The sequence below is a fragment of the Pangasianodon hypophthalmus genome, chromosome 1 (assembly GCF_027358585.1).
Source record: "Pangasianodon hypophthalmus isolate fPanHyp1 chromosome 1, fPanHyp1.pri, whole genome shotgun sequence".
Classification (NCBI taxonomy): domain Eukaryota; kingdom Metazoa; phylum Chordata; class Actinopteri; order Siluriformes; family Pangasiidae; genus Pangasianodon; species Pangasianodon hypophthalmus.
This window is the reverse complement of record NC_069710.1, coordinates 33,141,421-33,163,196: the sequence shown is the minus strand read 5'-3', so window position 1 is coordinate 33,163,196 and position 21,776 is coordinate 33,141,421. Positions and strand designations below refer to the sequence as shown.

The following is a 21,776-nucleotide window of genomic DNA, read 5'->3' as shown; positions in this document are numbered from 1 at the left end:
GGCATTGCACTAATGACTGTGTGAGGCATTGCACTAATGACGTGAGGCATTGCACTAATGACTGTGTGAGGCATTGCACTAATGACTATGTGAGGCATTGCACTAATGACTGTGTGAGGCATTGCACTAATGACGTGAGGCATTGCACTAATGACTGTGTGAGGCATTGCACTAATGACTATGTGAGGCATTGCACTAATGACTGTGTGAGGCATTGCACTAATGACGTGAGGCATTGCACTAATGACTGTGTGAGGCATTGCACTAATGACTGTGTGAGGCATTGCACTAATGACTGTGTGAGGCATTGCACTAATGACGTGAGGCATTGCACTAATGACATGTGTGGCATTTTACACAAGTTGTTTGGAGTTACACTAATGCTGCATCACATTACACTGTGTGGAACATCACTAATGATGACTGTGGCACTGCTCTAATGCCATGTTTCGAAGTGCATTAATGACATTGCACAAATGACAGGTGTACCATTTCACTATTGACGGCTGTGATGTTTCATTAATGATGTGTGAGGAATTGCACTAATGACAAGTGTGCACTACTGACACTAATGCCAACGTCACAGTAATGATGCGTCACATTACAGTATTTGTTTGAGAGATGTCACTTATCATGTATCGTATATCTCCCTGTGCAGGAAACTGATAACGCACATCGGTCTGAGAGGTCTTAGGAAGGTGAGTAAAGACATCGTGATAATGTGTATGCTTGATGATTGAACACATACACACACACTCACACACACACCCAAAATGGAGAGAATATTTCAAACAAACACACACTCACCACAATATTCATGTTTTTGGTGGTGATGTTAAGTATGTGGTGTGTGTGTTTGTGTATGTGTGTGTGTGTGTGTGTGTGTGTGTGTGTGTGTGTGTGTGTTATTGCAGACTGTGGATCGGTCCTCAGAAGATTCTGGCTCCAGGAGAAACTCTTTGTCAGATGTCTTTGTTAACGCTACTAAGGAGGGAGTCCTGCACTTCCGCCAGTTCAGTTCAGACAAGGGCAAGGTAACACACACACACACACACACACACACGCACACACGCACACACACACACACAAATTTACAAATTTGTGGAGTCAGTACTATTATATTATTGTATTTTCCAGAAAGAAGTGCATATTTATGGTGCATTTCTAAGCTGTTTTTTTTTCATTATAATATATAATAATTTATGTATATTATGATTTATATTTATAAATCATATAAACATGGACGTTTATAAAGAGCCATCTGTGGGGATGTAAAAGATAGTTTCGACACAGAAACGGTTCGATATGAAACGATTTAACCTCGTGTCAGTGCAGTACGTTGCAGTGTGATATGATACGACGAGATGTAACGTAATTCAGTACAGTGTCAACAGTTCAATTTTAATTCTGCTGAAGTTGTATTTGGAAGATATAATCTCGTATAATATCATAAACCACAACACCAGGAAAATGTAGACCACGTTACAACAGACTCCACATTTTCATTACTAAGATAAGGTGCTAATTGATATAATGTATATTTGCGTGTATGGACTTAATGTATAGTTTTAATAAGACTCCAAAAATATCAGTATGTCATTGTAGCGACAGTGAAGGAGACGTAAAGCAACATAAACACCTATTAATGCTCATAAAAGTCATACGTCTCTCATATTTAACTTCACCAATACTGTGTAGTAGCCATAAGCACTTAGCATAGGCCAATTCTGATTGGTCAGAAGGTGTTGATTAATTTTCTATAAAAGCAGCTCTGACAATAGTGCAGCTTTATATTAATGCGTTCGTTCTAATACGTTATCGTTTCTATAGTAACAGCTCATTCACAGGGACATGTACGGTGGTGTAATCGTTGATTTGGTGAAGTTGTCTGAAAGGCGTAATTTGTTTTATATAACATTTAGAGAAGGAGTCTCCAGTGTCAGCGCTCTTTTTTTGACATCTGACATCTGACATCTTTCAGACAGAGGAGTTTTTACTCTTTGCGGTTTCTCAGTAACATAACAAGCTTCATTTTTTTTCACAAGAGAGAAAATCGACTGTTTATGGTTTATAGCTACTATCACATAAGTAACTAGTAACAGGAACTGACTAGTTTCATGGACATTAAATGTAACTATAAATGGATAAAAAGCTATGGGGTTTTTTTAGCTAATAAAAAATCGTAATTGTTGGCAAATTTCTGCGATATAAAAGAAATAAAATGCAAAAACATATTCAGGGTGGTAACAGTAATTCTGCTTCATCGTACCACCGTGTAATTGATGATTTTACTATAACAGCACGACACAGAGTGTTTTATTAACTTGCGCAAGAGTTATCCGCTTCTGAATATTTTTATAGTTTAATACTTTGTGTTTGTGTGTGTTTAATTCTTTTCAGCGTGTAGGCGGCGGCATGCGGCCGTGGAAGCAGATGTACGCTGTGCTCCGTGGCCACTCCCTCTATCTGTACAAGGACAAGAAGGAGGGGCAAACGCCAAACTCGCACACGGAGGAGGAGCCTTTGTCGATCAGCATTAAAGCCTGTTTGATTGACATCTCCTACAGCGACACGAAGCGGAAGAACGTCCTGAGGCTGACCACGTCGGACTGCGAGTACCTGTTCCAGGCCGAGGACAGAGAGGACATGCTGGCCTGGATACGAGCTATTCAGGAGAACAGCAACCTGGATGAGGAGGTACGGCACGCCTCTTCATCACAGCTCAATTATTTCAGAAGCAAACGCAGAATTTCAGACTTATTCTAGTGGTTTGTTTATTTTATTGCTACTGCAGTGAGGGATCATCTCACAAATTAGGAAAATAGCATATCAGCATTATTGGAGACGTTTCTATGATACAAAACAGTAGTGCTGATTTTTAGAAATAAATAAGTAAGTAAGCATTGTTTGATGAAACTTTATATATAAATAAAGGTATAAATAAAGAAAAAAAAATTAAAATAATTGATTTTTTATTTTTTTTTTTTTAAATAACGGATGGATGTTTTTCATGTTGAGCAATTTAGACTTTAAAAATGTTACTAGCCAAGATTATTCCAGGCAGGTTCTGGCTGTAAAAATGTAAACCTGAAAGAAATGATTTAACTCTAGTCAAGAACAAACATATTGTGCATCAAGACTTAGCAAAGACACCAAGTTATATGTGTGGTGCAAACGCTGGTGTAGTTTAGCGCTTGTAGTTTAGCTAATAAAATGATTGCTAGCTCTGTATCTCATAGCTCGGGTGTTCTGTGGCTGTGACTTATCCGTGTTTTCCTTCATTTAGAACGCACTGATTACAAGCACAGACCTCATCAATCGCAAAATCAAGGAGTACAACACTCTGATGAGGTGAGGAGAGCGTGAGCAGTCTGCACTTCACCTGCTAGCAGTGTTACCTTCCTCTACTCTTCATCACACCACACTGTCACTGATTACTTTCCTTTAACAGCACCACACACAGTGTTTTATTCCTGAGTGTTATAACAGTTTATTAATGCACCACCTAATGAAGTGTTCAGTCACACAGTGTGATTGTAAATGTGACTGCTGTGTGTGTGTGTGTGTGTGTGTGTGTGTTTCAGTCCACCCGGCAGTAAGAACGAGCCGTCCCCGAGGTCCTCTCGTCAGTCTCTGAGTATCAGACACACTCTGCTGGGGGGGAACAAAACGCCGAGCCCTCACTCGCCCCACAAGGAGCAGGAGAGGAAAATCCTCCACAGAGGTAGCACTGCTAGAGCTGCACTTTAAATACACACACGTGTTAATCTCATGCTCTTTATAAGGCTGTGTTTCGGGGGGACGCAGCATTCTCCAGAATAAAAAAAAAAGAATATAAAAAAAAGGTAAAATAAGGAATAAAGCTGGGAAAAATGATGATATAATATCAGTAATGTGATGAATTATAACAGTAAACTTTTCCTGAGATATTGTGAGAGAGAGATACTGTCATTATATCATTTATTTATTTATTTATTTATTCATTCATTCATTCATTCATTCATTTATAAACCCTACTAGAATCAGCAGATTTAATGTTAAAATTATGGACTTGTATTTTTTAGTAATTTTTTTCCTCATTGTCATTGTTATTTTTATTTTAGTTCTTATTTATTTCTTGTTTTCCAGGATAAAAAAAATACTAAATGTAAAAATTGTAAAAGTTAGGAATTGGCAAAATAATGATATAATATCGATATTGTGATGAATTATCTCACAGTGCACTTTTATAGATATCATAGATATTGTTACATCTTACATAATTTTTTTATTTATTTATTAGTTAGTTTCTTTGTTTGTTTGCTTATTAAAACTGATAACAAGCAGTGGATTTGATGTTAAAATTATGCACTTGTACATAATTGATTTTTCCGCTCTTTTTAATTGCTAAAAATTGTTTTAATAAACAATTAAAAAGTTATTTGTATAATATAAACAGTTATTTTTTAAAAATAAAATCAATAAAAATACATTTCTTTTTGCAGACAATTAAAGAAATCATTTAACAGTTTTTTAAAAAAAATAATTTCTACTATATTTCTGGCATATAAATGGTACGTGCCCTCCTATCGCCTATCCCTACTACGGCTAAGATTAAGTAAGTTAAAATTAGTATGGTACATCAGGCTAGTTAAGATTAATATGGTAATTCAGGCTAGTTAAGATTAATATGGTACATCAGGCTAGTTAAGATTAATATGGTACATCAGGCTAGTTAAGGTAGGTAAGGTTATAATTGACTCCATGCCTGTGTGATGCTCTTCAGATGAAGCGAGTCCACCGAAGGATAAGGGACTGCGGAGGAAAGGGATCCCGGGGCTGATGAGGAAGCCGTTTGAGAAGAAAGTTGCTCCTGGAGTCACATTTGGCGTGAGATTGGACGACTGTCCTCCTGCTCACACTAACAGAGTAAGAACTACGGCTGTGTCCCAAATTACACACTGTTCATTACGGTCATTCACTTACATCCCAACATTTTTACATCAATATTTACTCAGAGAAACATCCTGGTATTCAGAGTCGGGTTATGCAGCAGTTGAGTTAATGTTCTGAGCTCCACATTGACATTATTAAAGTCAAACCATCGCTTTTAAACACAAACACTCGCACTTGCCAAATTCTTTTTGATGTACTATGGGGGCAGTCATGGCCTAATGGTTAGAGTCTCAGACTTGTAACCCGAAGGTGAACCTGAAGGTCGTGGGTTTGAGTCTCAGGTCCAGCAGGGATTGTAGGTGGGAGAGTGAATGACCAGCGCTCTCTTCTACCCTCAATACCACGACTGAGGTGAGACCCTTGAGCAAGGCACCGAACCCCCAACTGCTCCCGGGGTGCTGCAGCAAAAAAGGCTGCCCACTGCTCCCAGTGTGTGTGTTCACGGTGTGTGTGTGTTCACTACTGTGTGTGTGCACTTGGGTGGGTTAAATGCAGAGCACAAATTCCGAGTATGGGTCACCACACTTGGCTACACGTCACTTCACTTTCATAAAAGCCAGGGACAATTTAAAAATGAAAAATTAAACACGAAAATGAAGATATATGAATGAGAAGATGGTGAGTGTTGAAATAATTCTAATAGGAGTCTAGTGTATCACCAAAAAACTGCATGAACAGTGCTAGTTGTAATTATGACTTTAATCACTGGTTTAATTGAACAAAATGGCTTCCACGCTCATTATTCAGCAGCTCACAGAATAGCACTTGATCCAGCACAAACTCCGTGCTCTGACAGTTACTCATGCGCAAAATCGCATTGTACATTGTAGTGTGTGTGTGTGAGGTAAACGATTTTGTCACACGTTTAATTCAGTGTTTTGATTTGGTGAATTAACCCACGCAGGGATGCGCCAGCTTCGGTGGTTATTGGCTCAGTGGTTAATGTCCTGGGCTACTGATCAGAAGGTTGTAAGTTTAAATGTGGGCAGTGGCTCAACGGTTAAAGCTGGGCTACTGATCAGAAGGTCAGGGTTTCAAGTCCCAACATCACCAAGGTGCTACTGTTAACCCTTTCTGCTCCAGGGGCGCTGTATCATAGCTTACCCTGTGCTCTGACATAACATGCTAACATGCTGGGATATGAGAAGATGAATGTATATGTGACAAATAAAGGCTTCTTAATATAACTAATTATTAAATAATTTTTAGAAGTCCGCATTTGATATCCTTATAGTCATAATGAGGATATCATCAGCTAAATAAGAATATGTTATAATTAAAAAAAAACACACACACACACTGGAAAGCGAAACTCGGAAGCAGTGGACACTGGACATGTCTTATTGACCACGTGATCTAATTGAAGTGTGTGTGTGTGTGTGTGTGTTAGTTTGTGCCCCTGATCGTAGAGGTGTGCTGTAAGCTGGTGGAGGAGAGGGGTCTGGAGTACACGGGGATTTACCGAGTGCCGGGGAACAACGCTGCCATCTCCAGCATGCAGGAGGAACTGAACAGAGGAGTGGGAGAGATCGACATTCAGGAGGACGTGAGTCTCACCACCACGTCAACACCTAACACACAGCACATAAGATTCCTCTTTACACATTATTACGTCAAACATGACTTCGTTATATTCCACACCCAATCTTTACCTTACCTTTATTCATATACGTTATCTTATATAGTATACAAACTGATATTTATTATATTCATAGTATGCTGTATAGTACTGTATATAATATACACACAACATTTACATGCATGAAATAAATAAAATATATCCATAGTGTGTTGAGAGATATCAAGTTATTTAAAAAATACTTTTTTTTCTTTCTTTTTCTTTTTTTTCTTTATTAGTTATATAATTATGTACATGCATAATTTATGCAAAATAAAAAAATAAATTACAAGATTAATAAATATCTTGATGTGATGATCATTAAATAAAAGTCTTTGTATAATAAATTTCTTATTAATTAGAATTAGCATCTCCATTAATTCTTCACTCCCCATTAAATGTCTGATTTTTGGTCATTTTTAATTATTGCACATAAAAAAACAAATACAAGGTGATTATTATTATTATTATAGGTTTTAAAATATTTTGATATTAATTAATTGATTCATATCACCACCGGTGGTAGTCATTTATTTATTTATTTATTTTTGTATATTTTGTTTGATTTATTGTACAGGTGAATTATAAATCTAGTAATAATTTATTGTATTTATTACAACAACAACAACAATAATAATAATAACATTAATAATAATAATAATGGAGCTTTTAAACTATATTTTTAATGTACTGGTATCACCTCCCGTGTTACTTCACAGAAATGGAAGGACCTCAATGTGATCAGCAGTTTATTAAAATCTTTCTTCCGGAAGCTTCCTGATCCTCTCTTCACCAACGGTAAGAAAGGCAACAGCTCCGCGGACTCCGCTTCATCACACCACACTGTCACTGATTACTTTCCTTTAACAGCACCACACACAGTGTTTTATTCCTGAGTGTTATAACAGTTTATTAATGCACTACATTATGAACCATTCAGCCACACAATGTGATTGTAAATGTGACTTGTGTGTATGTGTGTGTGTGTGTGTGTGTGTGTGTGCTCGGTAGAGAAATACGGAGACTTCATTGATGCGAACAGAACAGAGGATCCAGTGGAGAGGCTAAAAATACTGAAGAGGCTGGTGAGTCAGCGCTCTCCTTCTGAATTTTAGTATTTTAGTATTAAAATGTAATTATTCAGTAAACTGAGCTTCATGTATATTTGTGAAAATGAATTTATATTAAACTGAAACAGTGAAAATCTGCAGTACTGACCTAAAGCCAGCTTTTGTAAATACCCTCTGGTTTTGTGTTAATTGTTGTTCCGGTGCGTTAGAGCTGTGTGTTAAACCTCAGATAGGTGCTATAGAAAGTCAGTCATAGTGAATATGATTTTGTTTCGTTGTTTCAGCTTCACGAGTTGCCAGATCATCACTACGAGACGCTGAAATTCCTCTCAGCTCACCTGAAAACTGTGGCTGAAAACTCCGAGAAGAACAAGGTACAAGTCATTTCACATTTCCTTTCATTTAAAGAGAATCTATTTTTATCTATACCTGTGATATTTGTATGTTTATGGTTTGTGTGTGTGTGTGTGTGTGTGTGTGTGTGTGTCAGATGGAGCCACGGAACCTGGCCATCGTGTTCGGCCCCACGCTGGTGCGCACATCTGAGGACAACATGACACACATGGTCACACACATGCCTGATCAATACAAGATTGTGGAGACACTTATTCAACACGTAAGATACACTTATACACACACACACACACACTCACACACACATTTCAACTCACATGTACTGTAATGAGCTGTTCTTGTCTTTTACAGTACGACTGGTTCTTCACTGACGAGGGAGAAGAGGAACCGGAGGTGTGTAGATCATCCAAACCTTTATTAAATAGATAGACAGACAGACAGACAGACAGATAGATAGATAGATAGATAGAACAACATGGAGATAGATGGATGGAGGTATAGATAAATAGATAGATGGATGGACAGAAAAATGTATAGACAGACAGATAGATAGGCACACATACAGACAGACAAAATGATGGATGGATGGATGGACAGATGGAGAGACAGACAGCTAGACGTGTACAGACAGACAGAATGATGGATGGATGGAAAGACAGAGTGAGACAGACAGACAGACAGACAGATAGCTAGACATAGAGACAGACAAAATGATGGACAGACAGTCAGACAGACCAATAGCTAGTCACATATACAGACAGACAGAATGATGGTTGGATAGACAGAGTGAGATAGACAGACAGATAGCTAGACATAGAGACAGAAAAAATGATGGATGGATGGATGGATGGATGGTTAGGCAGAGTGAGACAGACAGACAGATATCTAGACATAGAGACAGACAAAATGATGGATGGATGGATGGTTAGGCAGAGTGAGACAGACAGATATCTAGACATAGAGACAGAAAAAATGATGGATGGATGGATGGATGGTTAGGCAGAGTGAGACAGACAGACAGATATCTAGACACAGAGACAGACAAAATGATGGATGGATGTATGGATGGACAGTCAGACAGCTAAACACATAGAGACAGACAGGGATAGAGGGGTGGAGGGATAGACAGATTATCCTTTATCACACTCCATCTCTCTTCTTGTGCAGACGGTGGTCCAGACGGAGAGCGCAGTGGAGACGCAGCCCGTTCCCAACATCGACCACTTGCTCACCAACATCGGCCGCACTGGCGTCTCTCCGGGAGAAGTGTCAGGTAACGTGTCCCATTGGTCCACAGCCTGTAGGAGGCGGAGTCTCAGTTTTACACCCTCCCACACCGTCAGATGCACTGTTTCTGCAGAAGTTAGAGCTCTGAGTGTAGTGTAGCCTGTGTGCAGAAAACACAGTGGCTTTCCTCACCATTTCATTAAAGCAGCAGTATGGAACTCTGGGCGCCCCCGGGGGTGTGTGTGGTATAGCAGAGCGGCTAGCGGCTAGAGCGGCTAGCAGCTGTAACCTCGCCCTCTTGTGGCCTGAGAAAAGTCCTCATAGACGGGGTTCTGGGTTCTGTAGCTACTCTGCGGTTTAGTTTTTATGGTTGTGTTTCTGCACAGTGTGATAAAGTGTATTTCATCTGGATGATTCATCTGAGCACCAAATTATGTCCAAGATGACAATAATCTTGACAATAACGTCAGAATTAACAGAACATGAACAGGAGCGTTTGGTTAATTTAGAACATTATTTGAATGTGGCCCATATTGGAAAGGAAAAAAAATCTGATCCAGGCTGTTTACACTTAAGCAGCAGTGTCTGGTCTGTATCAGAAGCCTCAGATGCGTGCTAGTGGCACACGTGTGACGTCAGTCTCACGTCAGATCTGACCACACAGCTCTGACTAAACCAGCAGTTGAGTGCGACATTTTAAAGCATTGTTGTGTACTTCTTTAAAAAAGACAGTAATGCTAATTCGTAAAAAAAAAAAAGTTCCATACTGCAGCTTTAAAAATAAGTCTGAAAAATTGCACTCACTATTGTCTCTATGATATTTTGCCTGGCCAAGTTGTATTTATGCCTTCTTTGGATTCTCTGTAACCATTAATCTGATTAATCCTCGGTCTTTTCCACACTCGTTCTCTCCACTAAGCTTTCTCACGCTAACATGGCATGATCTTTCTTTACAAGTGCTGAAAACAAAACAAAACAAAACGGCAGAATCCTCAAAGAGCAAGCTTGCCAAATGTCTGATCCCTCTGTCCGTAGCCCGGCCGTGTCGCGTCTCCTAAGGCCATTCGCAGCATTTCACACAATCCTGATCTTGACACAGGCCAGGTGGGAGGAGTCTATCACGCCGTGATGTCACTGATGGACTCGCTAATGTCCGTGATGGACAGATGGAGCTGTAGGAAGAAAGAGGACTGTTGCCCGCACTGTAGCTGCCTAATCTGCAGGAACCCTCGCTTCCTGTGAAAGGGAAAAAAAAGAGATGAAAGAAACCGAGGCGGCAAAAATCGAGAACGAGGGGAATGCCTTTCTCTTGTCCCCTTCTCTTTTTCTCTTTCTCCCTCCCTCTCTCTCTCTCTTTCTCTCTCTCTCTCTGAATGCTGACCCAATGGAGTGACGGCACGGTAATGCTCCTCCGCTCCTGAACCTCGCTTGCTCATATCATCTGTCACCACAAAAAAAGGGGTGTGCAGGGGGGGCTCGGCTCCCGATGAAGGAACTCCACGTGATATTTGAGTTTAACAAATAAAGATCAATTCTTTAGTTTCTTTTCCTTTTTTTTCCTTTCCCTTACTAACACGTAGTGTTGTCTTTTCTCCGTAGCTAGCCCCTCTCTGACTCCCCCATCACTTCTCCTCTTGGTTGGTTCCATAGTCATCCCTGTTGTTGCCATGCTACTGTTGTCATGACACCACATCCAACACTCCATCAAAATATAGCCATATCTCTCTTCTTATTCTCTTTTCCTCGTGTTTTCTTCTGTTTTCTCCTCCGCACTAAGATTCAGTGGAAATCATTCCGTTTGGGGCTGATTAGGAAACCATCAGCTTTATCTGGGTTAGCATTCAATGAGTTCTGGATTCTGATTGGTCAGAAAGTGTTGATTAATTTTCTATAACAGCATCTCTGACAGTAGTGCAGCTGCAGATCACAGGTTTATATTAATGCTCTTATTGTAATACGTTATTGTTTCTATAGTAACAGCTCATTCACAGGGACATGTGCAGCAGACGCTCCACATAAAATTAAAAAACATCATCATTGATATGGGGAAGTTTTCTATTAAATGAACCATTTATAGAAGGTAACATGAGAAGCTCCTTTTTTGTCAAACGAGAGAAAAAAGAGGCTGCTGAGGGAACGACTGTTTATAGCTGCTATCACGTAAGTGAGAACAAGAACTTCGCAGGTATTCTGCAGCTTTTAATGTAACTCTAAACAGGTTAAAAGTATAATGTGTCTATCTTAAACGAATAAAAATTGTAATTGTTGGCAAATTACTGTGGTTTAAGAAGAATAAAACACTTCAAGACGTGCTGTTATAAGAAAATAATCAACTTCGACATGGTAACAGGAGCTCCACTTCATCACACCAACCTGTCGTTGATTAGTTTACTATAACAGTATGTCCTGAAATGGTTTTTTTTTTCCTGAAATGAGATTAGACTTGGTGCTTGTATAAAGCTCCACACAGCAGTGAAAGCTGAGGATGTTATGACCGAATAGAAATATGTAGATTGTGAGAAGGTGCAGAATCCTGAGGAACACCCAGAGGAACACTCTGAGGAACACTCTGAGGAACACTCTGAGGAACCAGGGCAGTAGAGGATAAACTCTATGCTGGGTGTTAATTTTATTTTTGGACTGTTATTTTCCTCTTATGTTTTATTTCTTATTATTTTCTTTGTAAGGAACAGTGTAGCCAAAGTTGAAAGTTCCTTTCCCCAAATTCCTTCTTCTCTCTTTATTAATTTTCTTAGTCGTTTTGGTAATTTTCTAACAGTTATGATAAAGTGCACGCTGCCTCAAACACCAGAAATGCCACATCCCACTTGCATGGCTCTCCTTGTCGTGTCTCTGGCCGTCCCTACAGAAACACTCAGTACCATGTTTGCTTATGGAAACTAACCTTTACTGCTTTCATGAGCGCTTCCTGGCTTAATCATGAAAACCTTTTTACGTTCACTCATTTGTTTATTCATTAGTTTTGAAAGCGGGGAAAGTCCGCCCCCTACTGGAGGACATGGACCTGAGCGTAACACACTGTGCTGCTCTCTCATTCAAAAACCCCTTGCTGCAGAACCAAAAGTCCAGTGGTTGGAGTTGGACCTGATCTAGCTCCTCCTACCTGGGGTGGAGCCAAATGAAAAGTCCCAGGTGGTGGAGTCAGACCTGATCCAGCTCCTACTACCTGGGCAGAGTCAAACCAAATGTCCAGTGGTTGGAGCTGGACCTGATCTAGCTCCTCCTACCTGGGCGGAGTCGAACTGGGGGGTGGAGAAAACTCATTGTTATTTCAGGCTGGTTAAGTTTGTTTATGTGTTTTACAGCATCTCATGTGTTAGGGGTTAGGGGTGGAGCTGGATCAGGTCCAGCTCCACTCACTAGACTATTGGTTATGCAGTAAGGACTATCTCCATTCACATGCATGCTCTCACTCCATTTCTCTTCTCTCTCTTCCTGTCATCTCATCTTGCACAGTGTGTTGTGCTCCCTGTCCTGCCTCATTATTGTTCCTCTGTTTGGACTGAGTGAACTCATTGATTTTATTTATTTCCTTACACACTGTCTCTATTTCTTCCTTCACAGATTCACCCACTAGTGATTCTGCCAAATCGAAGGTGAGTGTGAATCCGATTTTGAACTCTCTCTTGAGCACAGTTCACTAAAAAAAACCAAATTCCCTCTGGAGTTAAACACGAGCAGCTCTGACAGACGGATCAGAATCCATTAAGACGTGCTTTCTGCATACATCACGCTTGCTAAAAGTCATGGCTGCTTGCTAGACTGATGTATCTTCAGCAATGCATCCATGCCATACATGCAGAGGTACAAGTCAGTGCTGCTGATTATACTGTATATATCTGCATCCAGCTTTCGATGGCTGTGTTTACATGCAGAGATTTTCACCAATCCAGTGCAGATTTCTAATAACCTGGGCAGTGTGTAGACAATTCGTGTTTATATGCACGTTTCATGTAGACTGATCCAAAGTTAGGCACGTGCGTGGTGTGAGGTTTAGTGTCACTGTTACCGTAATGAGTCTAGTCATTATTTGAAATTATAAAGAGTTTTAACTTATTTCCATCTCAGCAAAATGTCATCCAAGTGTGTTTACTGAACAGACAGAGAGAAGAAGAAGAGATTGTAAGCGCAGTTATGTTGCTCAACATTTCATATTTGTCCGACATTCTGGAACAAAGACACATTGTTGAAAATAACATAAAATGCACACATTATCCATCGGTAAAGCAGATAAATAATGCCTTTACTCATCTAATGTTACCAACCACCATTTGGGAATAACACAAGAAATAAAAGTTTTATCAAAGTTTTCACTATTTTTTTTTTTACCGAATATTCTGCGTCCATGTTGAATTTCTGGAGAATATTACATGCTGAACATCTCAGGCGGATTATGAACAGATTATTACGCTGCATGTAAACACAGATAATGGTGAATCGATGGTGTCACTGCTAGTGTTGCTAGTGTGCATTATGAGCTCTGGCACTTTTTACTGAGACTCTTTTCTCTTTTGACTCTCTCTTTCTTTTATTTGAGCTGATTTCAGAGGAGCAGGTGGAGTGGTGTTGCAATGGCCACAGCGGTTAGATCTTTGACTTCCTGCTCTTAATGCTGCTCTCAATGCTGTTGGTGCTTTCTCATCTGTTCTCCATCGTCAGTTTTTCCTCATATATTTGTCTCTCCCTCCTTTCCTTGCTCTCTTTCTCTCTCTCTCTCAGGGTTCGTGGGGGTCTGGGAAGGACCAGTACAGCCGAGAACTGGTCTCCTCCATCTTTGCTGCAGCTAACCGCAAACGCAAGAAGCCCAAAGAGAAGGTGCATGCCAGCAGCTCTGATGATGACCTGGATGCTGTTTTTCTTGAGAGTGAGCTGCAGAACCAGAAACTAATAGCAGGAGACTCACATGGTGGGAAAGAACATGAAAAAATACCCAAGGGGCGCAAAGAGCACAGGAACTCGTTCTTTTTGAAGAAACCGTCTCCTACTAAGATCTCTGAAACCCAAAAATATGCTACACTGCCCAGTCTCCGCCTCCGAACGCCAGCTCCTTCCAAAAGCTCCACACCTGAATCACCTTCTCAGGTGGAGGACCTTGGCATCATGAACCCAGGAACATCCGGATCCAGGAATCGGTTGAGAATTTGGGACACAGTAGCTCCAGCTGCCACAGACCTACCTCCAACCGGTCCTGTCGGAGGATCAGCCATGGCAGAAGTGAGCTCCATCACTTCGGATTACTCGACTACCTCCTCCATGACGTTCCTGACGGGGGCGGAGTCAAGCGTGCTCAGTGCAGATTTGCAGAGCCGGGGTGGAGACGAGGCCGATGACGAGCGCAGTGAGCTGATCAGCGAGGGACGACACATGGAGACAGACAGTGAGACGGAGTTTCCTGTTTTTATCAGAGGCGCCACGACTCCTGTTACCCCATCCAAGATCGTCCCTAGAAGTTCAGAGTGTACTAATGTTCAAAAGCCTTTAAACCGCTACATCCTGCCGTCACAAAGGCTGACTGCATTCAATACGTTGTCCAAGAGGCTGTCCTTGCACCAGAAGACAGACAGCGAATCGTCATTAGAAGTTGGAGCCAACCGAGAGGGTGAGAGGATGAGCCGAAGCGAACCGAGCCGTCTATCTCGCGTTCTGGAAGCAGTGAAAAAAGGGCGCTCTGTGGGAAGCCTTAGCTCCGCCTCTTCCTCCTCCCATGGCCAGACAGAACCAACAAAGCGCTTGAGTATCACCGAGAGGTTGAAGTCCCACTTCCGCTTGTCTGCAGACGATATGTTTGGGATTGGAGGGCACAAAAATAGCAGGAAGAAAGAGAAAAGAGTCCGTCGGAGACACACTGTGGGTGGGCAGCGAGACTTTGGAGAACTTGCAGTCATTAATGACTGGCGTGAACAGGGTGGTGCCGAGAAGGGGGCGGAGCTTTCAGACACGGACCGGCTCAAACTTCAAACCTCGAGAGAGATTTCCATTCGGGACTGGATCACCCGCGAGCGCTGGCATCCTGGGACTTCACGGGCTGGTTCACCGGGGTCAAAGGTCATGAAGGGGACTGGCGAGGGTTCGAGTCGTCCTGCTTCTGTGCCAAGCTGCCAATCCACTGTGGATCGGTTGAATGGGGGGGAACCAAAGTGCAAAGGCAAAGCCAACCTGAACTCGGGTTCCGATGCTCACCCACATAAACTTTCCGGGGCTCAAGTTGTGCGCTCGCAGTTCTACCAATGTTTATAAAAATGTCTGCATATATGTGTGTGTGTGTGTGTGTGTGTGTGTGGATGTATGAAACAAATGTGAGTGAATGAAAGAATTAATTAATTAATGTTCATAGAGGTACTGCACAATATTTTTTATCCTTTTAATCCCTTCTCCTCTTTTTAACAAAGTATATATATATATATAAATATAAATATATATAAATATAAATTGTATATATCTATGTGTGTATAGGCTCATAAGAGGACTAACTGGAGTAAAATGTATCAGATTTGAATTGTAATCTCAATTTTATGGATCAAAGTTGTTAAATTTTCCCTCCTGTAGTGGATTTGCCAAGACACATTTGGTGTCAGATGTTTGGTGACGGTGTCGCAGTGGTGCTAATGTAGCTTACAAGTAAGAGAAGTCTCTCATAAATCCCCAGGTAATAAAGTAATTTTATACAGACTGAGTGCAAGCCCCTGTAAAGATTATGCCATGTTTTACCTTCTATAAAATGAGCAGTAGAAATAACCCCAGGTGATATATATCCTGTCTGAATTGGCACGTTGGTAAAAACTGCATTCTATCCAGTGGGAAAAGAGGTTTTGCACTTTTTCTTTAGTATAAACTCACTCCAGGAAGTGCTTGCTCTTTTATCCCACTGAAACTAAAATAAAACCGAGTTTAAAACACATAACAGAAAAATATTGAGGTGTCAAAAGGACGTGTCAGAGAAGCAATGTTTCCGGGGGTTTTAGGTAAACTACCAAGTTCCTAACATGGGTACAGCATGCATACGCTATGGTCACGTGATCAAATGCAACAAGCACTTATAGTACACATGGAATATTTAGTGTGACGAGAAATCACGTATCCCGTGTGAACGTCCTCCAGCAGCAACACTGAACAGGCAAATGTCGGGAAATGTAATCCCATCTGAATAGTACTTAAGAAAAATTCTGATTGTCCGTGATGGCGGCCCCCGCAATATTCCAGTGTTCAGCTACATGCTGAAGTTTAGTTCATGTTTCTAGATGACAGTAGTCCTACTGTGTCCTAACCCACATCAGCACATCTGTAGATACAACGTGGAGAAGATTTTGGTTGAGATAAACTTCCATGACTTGTTGGCTACATTTCCCATGACACTCCAGTGCAAAAACTAAAGACGCAAATGTCTCACAAGCACGTCTGGGTTGATCGACTACATTTGTGGTAAAGGTGAAATGGTTTACATTTGATTTTTTTTTTGCTGAAATTTTAGAAGACAGTACTGGAAAGGATGTTGTGGTTAAGGTCTTCTCCTGAAACCCCAGTAATATGAAGTCTTTAGACGATATAAAGAACATACAATACAACCAATGTTGTATATCTTACCACCAGATTTCCTGATTGTAAGACTTGTTTTTTAGCCCTCTAGCATGTGCAAAGCATGTTCTTGTGCCCATTTGTTAGTGTGTTTATGGTAGGAGTGCTACTCCAGCAATTACGGTGAGGTTACATGAAGATGCACCACTGTTAGCGTAGAAAATCCCATAGCCACTCTGGAAAAAATGAGCAAATGAGCATTTTGGTAAGGGTAAGGACTACAGAAGGAAACAACACAGCACTAAATTATGACAACACTAACCCTACGTTCACACTAGCAAGTATCGAGTCACTTGTGTAACTTGTAGTTTGTCGCTTGTGGGCGTTGCCTGTCCAGCATTTTTTTTTCCTAGTTGTGCGAAATGTTTGTAGCTATACATAGCTTCTACAGCTGAATAGTTACACACAAATTAAATAATGTGTTAATCAGTGTGAAAATCCGTTTACATAATGGTACATGCTTAGCTTTGTACTAGCGTCCTTAGCAGATTAGATTAGCAAAGCGAGCTAACTATACAAGCTATGTACACTCTATAAACATTTAATGAGAGGTCATATATGACAGGACAAAATGGAACCATGGTTATAAGGTTTTCTTCCTTTTTTGTGCATCAGACAGTAAGCAGGAACTCATTGCAGGTAGGAAGTAAAGTCGTTAGCTGGGACCTGAAGAAACGTCATGGAGGAATCATTCGAGCCAGCCATTTTGATCTGCTGCTTTACAGCGTCACACATAATTTGCGTAGAATTGAGAAAATCCATGTTCAACTCTCTGTGAAATCGTCGCTCTGTGTCGCTTGACGCTTGCTAGTGTGAACGTAGGGTGATGGGATAAACACTAAACTAGATTACAATAGTGGGAGTGTTTAAAGGACAAACATTAATGTGAAAAAAGCCTTCCTTGAGATTTTTTATATTATTCTGAAGGTGAAGTCCACGTCAGGAATTGTTTTCTGTGCTGTGTGCTGTGGAAAGCTCTTTTTTTTTTTACAGTGCAATGAAGCAGCCAGGCGTCACGAAGCGTCGAAGCGAGAATGAAGTCAATTTATATTTCTATATATAGGAATATAAAAAAGACAGAGCCTTTATACTGGTACTACAGGAAGTGCTAAGCATTAAAGTCACACAAAGTCATGTCTGTCTGTAATGAAGTGCCTCGTACAGCTAATCTCTGGTACAGGAACTTTTTTCTTTTAAAGAACTGTTGCTCTTGTCTAATGTTGCAAATTTTTATCACCAACTCCAAATGTGATCTAGATTTTTGTACGAAACAATGTGACCGCAAACCAGTGCTTCCAGTCTTATCTCATCTTTCATTTTGTTACTGGTCCATGATATATTTTTACATGCACATGTTGATATATTGAGATGGTAATGTCTGGGTCCGAGGTTGGACAGACTGAGGAAGTGTGTGTGCATGACATAAACTGATGCATGTGTGATGACCAAAATGCTACACAAAAAAGAGAGAAGGTTAAAAACACTGGAAATAAATTGTCTTTTTGAGACTTGGGTCTTATTTTTCTTTGTTTCTTGTTTAAAAGCTAAAATGCAGTGTGTTGGCACAACTGTACATGCTGGAGCAGTTTAATCCGAGTCAGGCCAGTTTAACAGTTAGCCATGGGTTATTATTGCAGGAGAACAAGGCAACTAAGGAGGGAGCATTCTGCTGTGCCCCTAGTGGAATGGAGCCCTCATGGCCACACCTTAATTATCTCATTCACTCACATTACCAAGTCATGGCCACTCCTTAATGATCTCATTCTCTCCAGTACCAAGCAAGTCATGGCCACTCTTTAATTATCTCATTCTCTCCAGTTACCAAGCAAGTCATGGCCACTCTTTAATTATCTCATTCTCTCCAGTTACCAAGTCATGGCCACTCTTTAATTATCTCATTCTCTCCAGTACCAAGCAAGTCATGGCAACTCTTTAATTATCTCATTCTCTCCAGTTACCAAGTCATGGCCACTTTTTAATTATCTCTTTCTCTCCAGTTACCAAGCTGTGGCCACACCACAATTATCTCATTTACTCATGTTAACAAGTCATGGCCACTCCTTAATTATCTTGTTCTTTCATGTTACCAAGTCATGGCCACTCCTTATTTATCTCTTTCTCTCCAGTTACCAAGTCGTTGCCATGCCTTAGTTATCTCGTTCTCTCCAGTGGCCACTCCTTAATTATCTCGTTCTCTCCAGTGGCCACTCCTTAATTATCTCGTTCTCTCCAGTTACCAAGCCATGGTACTGATCTGTGGCCACACCTTAATTCTTTCATTGCCTTGTGTTACCAAGTCGTGGCCACTCTGTAATTATCTCTTTCTCTCCAGTTACCAAGCCATGGCCACTCCTTAGTTATCTCGTTCTCTCCAGTTCCCAAGTCATGGTACTAAGCTGTGGCCACACCTTAATTCTCTTATTGCCTTATTACAAAGTCATGGCCACTCCTTAATTAAGTAGTTCCCTCATGTTTCTAATATTCATAACTGCACTTAAGTATCTCGTTTGCATCTCATTACTACGCTGTGGAGATGATCTGTTTAACATGAGGCTTATGGGTTCTGTTCATTAAACAGCATGTAATTACAGTATCTTAAAATGACATCATCATCTTCCCCATCCATCCATGGGCAGCAGTACATCAGCAGGAACACTTCTCCACTAGTGACCAGAAGGTTGTGGGTTCAAATCCCATGACTCCACCAACATGGAGCATTTAAAAAGAACTGTGAAAATGATAACTAAACGAGCGGCTAGGAGTGAAGTATATTAGCAAAATGTATGAGCTAGCTAGCAAAAAGCCCCCTAAAGTAAGACACTTAATATAGCAAGGTTACTATTGTTACACTTGGAAACCTCCACCCTTAAACATTTTTATATTTTAATATGAAGTGATTCTGGTGCTCTTTTGTAGGTTGGTGCTGTATTTTTGTTATTCTAGTGAGATATTAGCAGTTGTGTATTGCTAGGAAAAAAATCAACAACAACCAAAAATAAACATTAGCCGATACATGAACTCATCAGGAAGTAACTGTAATAACTCATTTACTTTTTCAGGTGACAAGGAGCAAACTTAAATATGAAAGCAAACTCATCTGGCACTGTGTACAATTGGCATCTGCTGACATGAAAAGATTTAAGAAAAGAAAAAAAAACACCACCAAGTTAGTGATATTAGTGTGTACAGGGGCTAATCAGAGCTCCAGGAAAGAAAAGACTCCCATAAAAACACAAATATTGACGCAGTCCCGGGGAGCCAGTCGCCGAGTCTGATTGTAACCACCTTAATAAAGTGCTTCCTCCAAAAATCAAACACAATTACAATAAATCTGTGGAGCGGTCTGTAAGTACAACCATGGCGATGGAATAAAAAAGAACAATAATAATAATAATAATAATAATAATAATAAAATGAGGATAGAAGGGTAAAGTTCAGGCACAAGCTGAGAGCTCCTCTCTCTCTCTCTCTCTCTCTCTCGGACTCATTCACTTTTTGAAAGGCGTCAGTCGGCCGATGTTGTGCCAGAAGTTGGAGCTCTTGCGTTTGGGCTCGGCCAGCATGAAGACCTGCTGCTGCGGGAGGCTGGTGGGGAGCGTCGGGTGTTTCTGCCGCAGCAGGAAGTCGTAGTAGGGCCTGGTCACGGCTGAGAGAAGAGACACACACAATCTCAGGATTCAGTAGTCTAGACTAGGGATTAATCCACGTTTCCTGCTCATAGACGTCTGTTATAGCTGATGATGACTAATACACACACACAGGTGGCCATAAAAGAGATGTACACAGTGACCTATAAAACATAGTCAATTATCCAACATGTTCGCTTCAGTGCATATTCAATATAACTTCTCTAATGTAGCTCGTGCAAACCATGAAATACTTCCACACATCCAACACACACATTCATATGGGGTTAAAGTCCTGCTATTGGAAATTTGAATTTAAATGCAAAGATGCATTTAAATGCAGTGTTTTGAATTTGTATCATATCATGTACTCTATCTGTAATTGGAGTTTGTGGTTTGTGAAAGAGCAATCTAAAATCTGAAACTGAATTTCACAGTTAAAGGTGAGCAATTCTCCATGTAAAATTTAAAAAGAAATACATGTGTAGCCAAATTCTAAAAAGCAACTCTTTTTTAGACTCCCTTTCAAAATAACTTCAGGGTAACATGCAGGTCAAAGCCGCTGAACACGGACACAGGATCTCTCACTGACAAGATCCCTCTCCTCTTTTAATACAGGAATAAGTAAATAATGAAGTAAACATTCGAACGTTTTGAATAAGCTTCATTCGGGGAAGGGTTCTATCTTCCCCTGCTTTGACCTGCAATTTCCCCAGATACATATTTCTTTACACGTGTGAGAATTTATAATTTTTAAAAAAAAAAAATAAAAAAATAACTGTTCTATGGACGTAGCATCAAATTTGCTCCAAATATTTGTAGACTTTAAATATTTTGCTAAGTGTGAGGAATTAACAGAATGAATTGCAAAGTGATATACTTTTTTTTCTTGTAGGTGCTGGAATTTAAAAAAACCAACAAAAAGCTTTGGTTTGTGCTGAAATATTGTCAGTGCTTAATACTCTAAACTACATTAGCTTTATAGCTCCAACGCAAAAGGAAAGAAGCTCATTTCAGAAACGAAACATGTCTTGGCTGACCGACTTTTAGCTGATTATCGTACTTCTGCTTGATTCAGCGATGACTGGATGTTTATTGTTAAATGAACACACACGTATGAATAGAGGTTATATGTAAACATGGCCTAGGCACAGGGCACAGAGAGCTGCTGAAGAGTATGATAATAACAGACCTTTGGGCTTGCCAGCTGGATGGCTTTTACAGGCGTTGAGCATGGCCTGTTTCTTCTGCACCTCAGTGATGGAAAAACCTGCAGTGACCAACAGGAGAGGAGAAGAGAGCCGCATTAGTGCTTTTTACACCACAGCGCACTTAAATTCTGGATTCTGATTG

At 40.5% G+C, this 21,776-nt stretch overlaps 2 protein-coding genes across 12 annotated transcripts in view; one reads left to right on the top strand and one right to left on the bottom strand.

Annotated features, from left to right (window-relative positions):
- The window catches only part of LOC113547543 (rho GTPase-activating protein 21), an 89,992-nt gene extending 71,687 nt beyond the window's left edge, over positions 1-18,305 (top strand). For all 5 annotated transcript variants that reach the window (XM_053235273.1, XM_053235272.1, XM_026947923.3 and 2 more), the window contains 15 exons: positions 659-698; positions 915-1,034; positions 2,401-2,697; positions 3,287-3,351; positions 3,585-3,724; positions 4,766-4,908; positions 6,326-6,481; positions 7,273-7,351; positions 7,565-7,638; positions 7,908-7,997; positions 8,114-8,239; positions 8,329-8,370; positions 9,145-9,250; positions 12,790-12,821; positions 13,945-18,305. In XM_053235273.1, the coding sequence (XP_053091248.1) occupies positions 659-698; positions 915-1,034; positions 2,401-2,697; positions 3,287-3,351; positions 3,585-3,724; positions 4,766-4,908; positions 6,326-6,481; positions 7,273-7,351; positions 7,565-7,638; positions 7,908-7,997; positions 8,114-8,239; positions 8,329-8,370; positions 9,145-9,250; positions 12,790-12,821; positions 13,945-15,462 (3,028 nt within the window). In that variant the 3' untranslated portion in view covers positions 15,463-18,305. The remainder of the gene's footprint in view (positions 1-658; positions 699-914; positions 1,035-2,400; positions 2,698-3,286; positions 3,352-3,584; positions 3,725-4,765; positions 4,909-6,325; positions 6,482-7,272; positions 7,352-7,564; positions 7,639-7,907; positions 7,998-8,113; positions 8,240-8,328; positions 8,371-9,144; positions 9,251-12,789; positions 12,822-13,944) is intronic.
- A 1,511-nt stretch (positions 18,306-19,816) lies between these two features.
- The window catches only part of LOC113547560 (rho guanine nucleotide exchange factor 4), a 118,872-nt gene continuing 116,912 nt past the window's right edge, over positions 19,817-21,776 (bottom strand). For all 7 annotated transcript variants that reach the window (XM_053235246.1, XM_026947957.3, XM_053235260.1 and 4 more), the window contains 2 exons: positions 21,616-21,693; positions 19,817-20,443 (listed from right to left, as the gene is read on the bottom strand). In XM_053235246.1, coding sequence (XP_053091221.1) covers positions 20,286-20,443; positions 21,616-21,693 — 236 coding nt within the window. In that variant the 3' untranslated portion in view covers positions 19,817-20,285. The remainder of the gene's footprint in view (positions 20,444-21,615; positions 21,694-21,776) is intronic.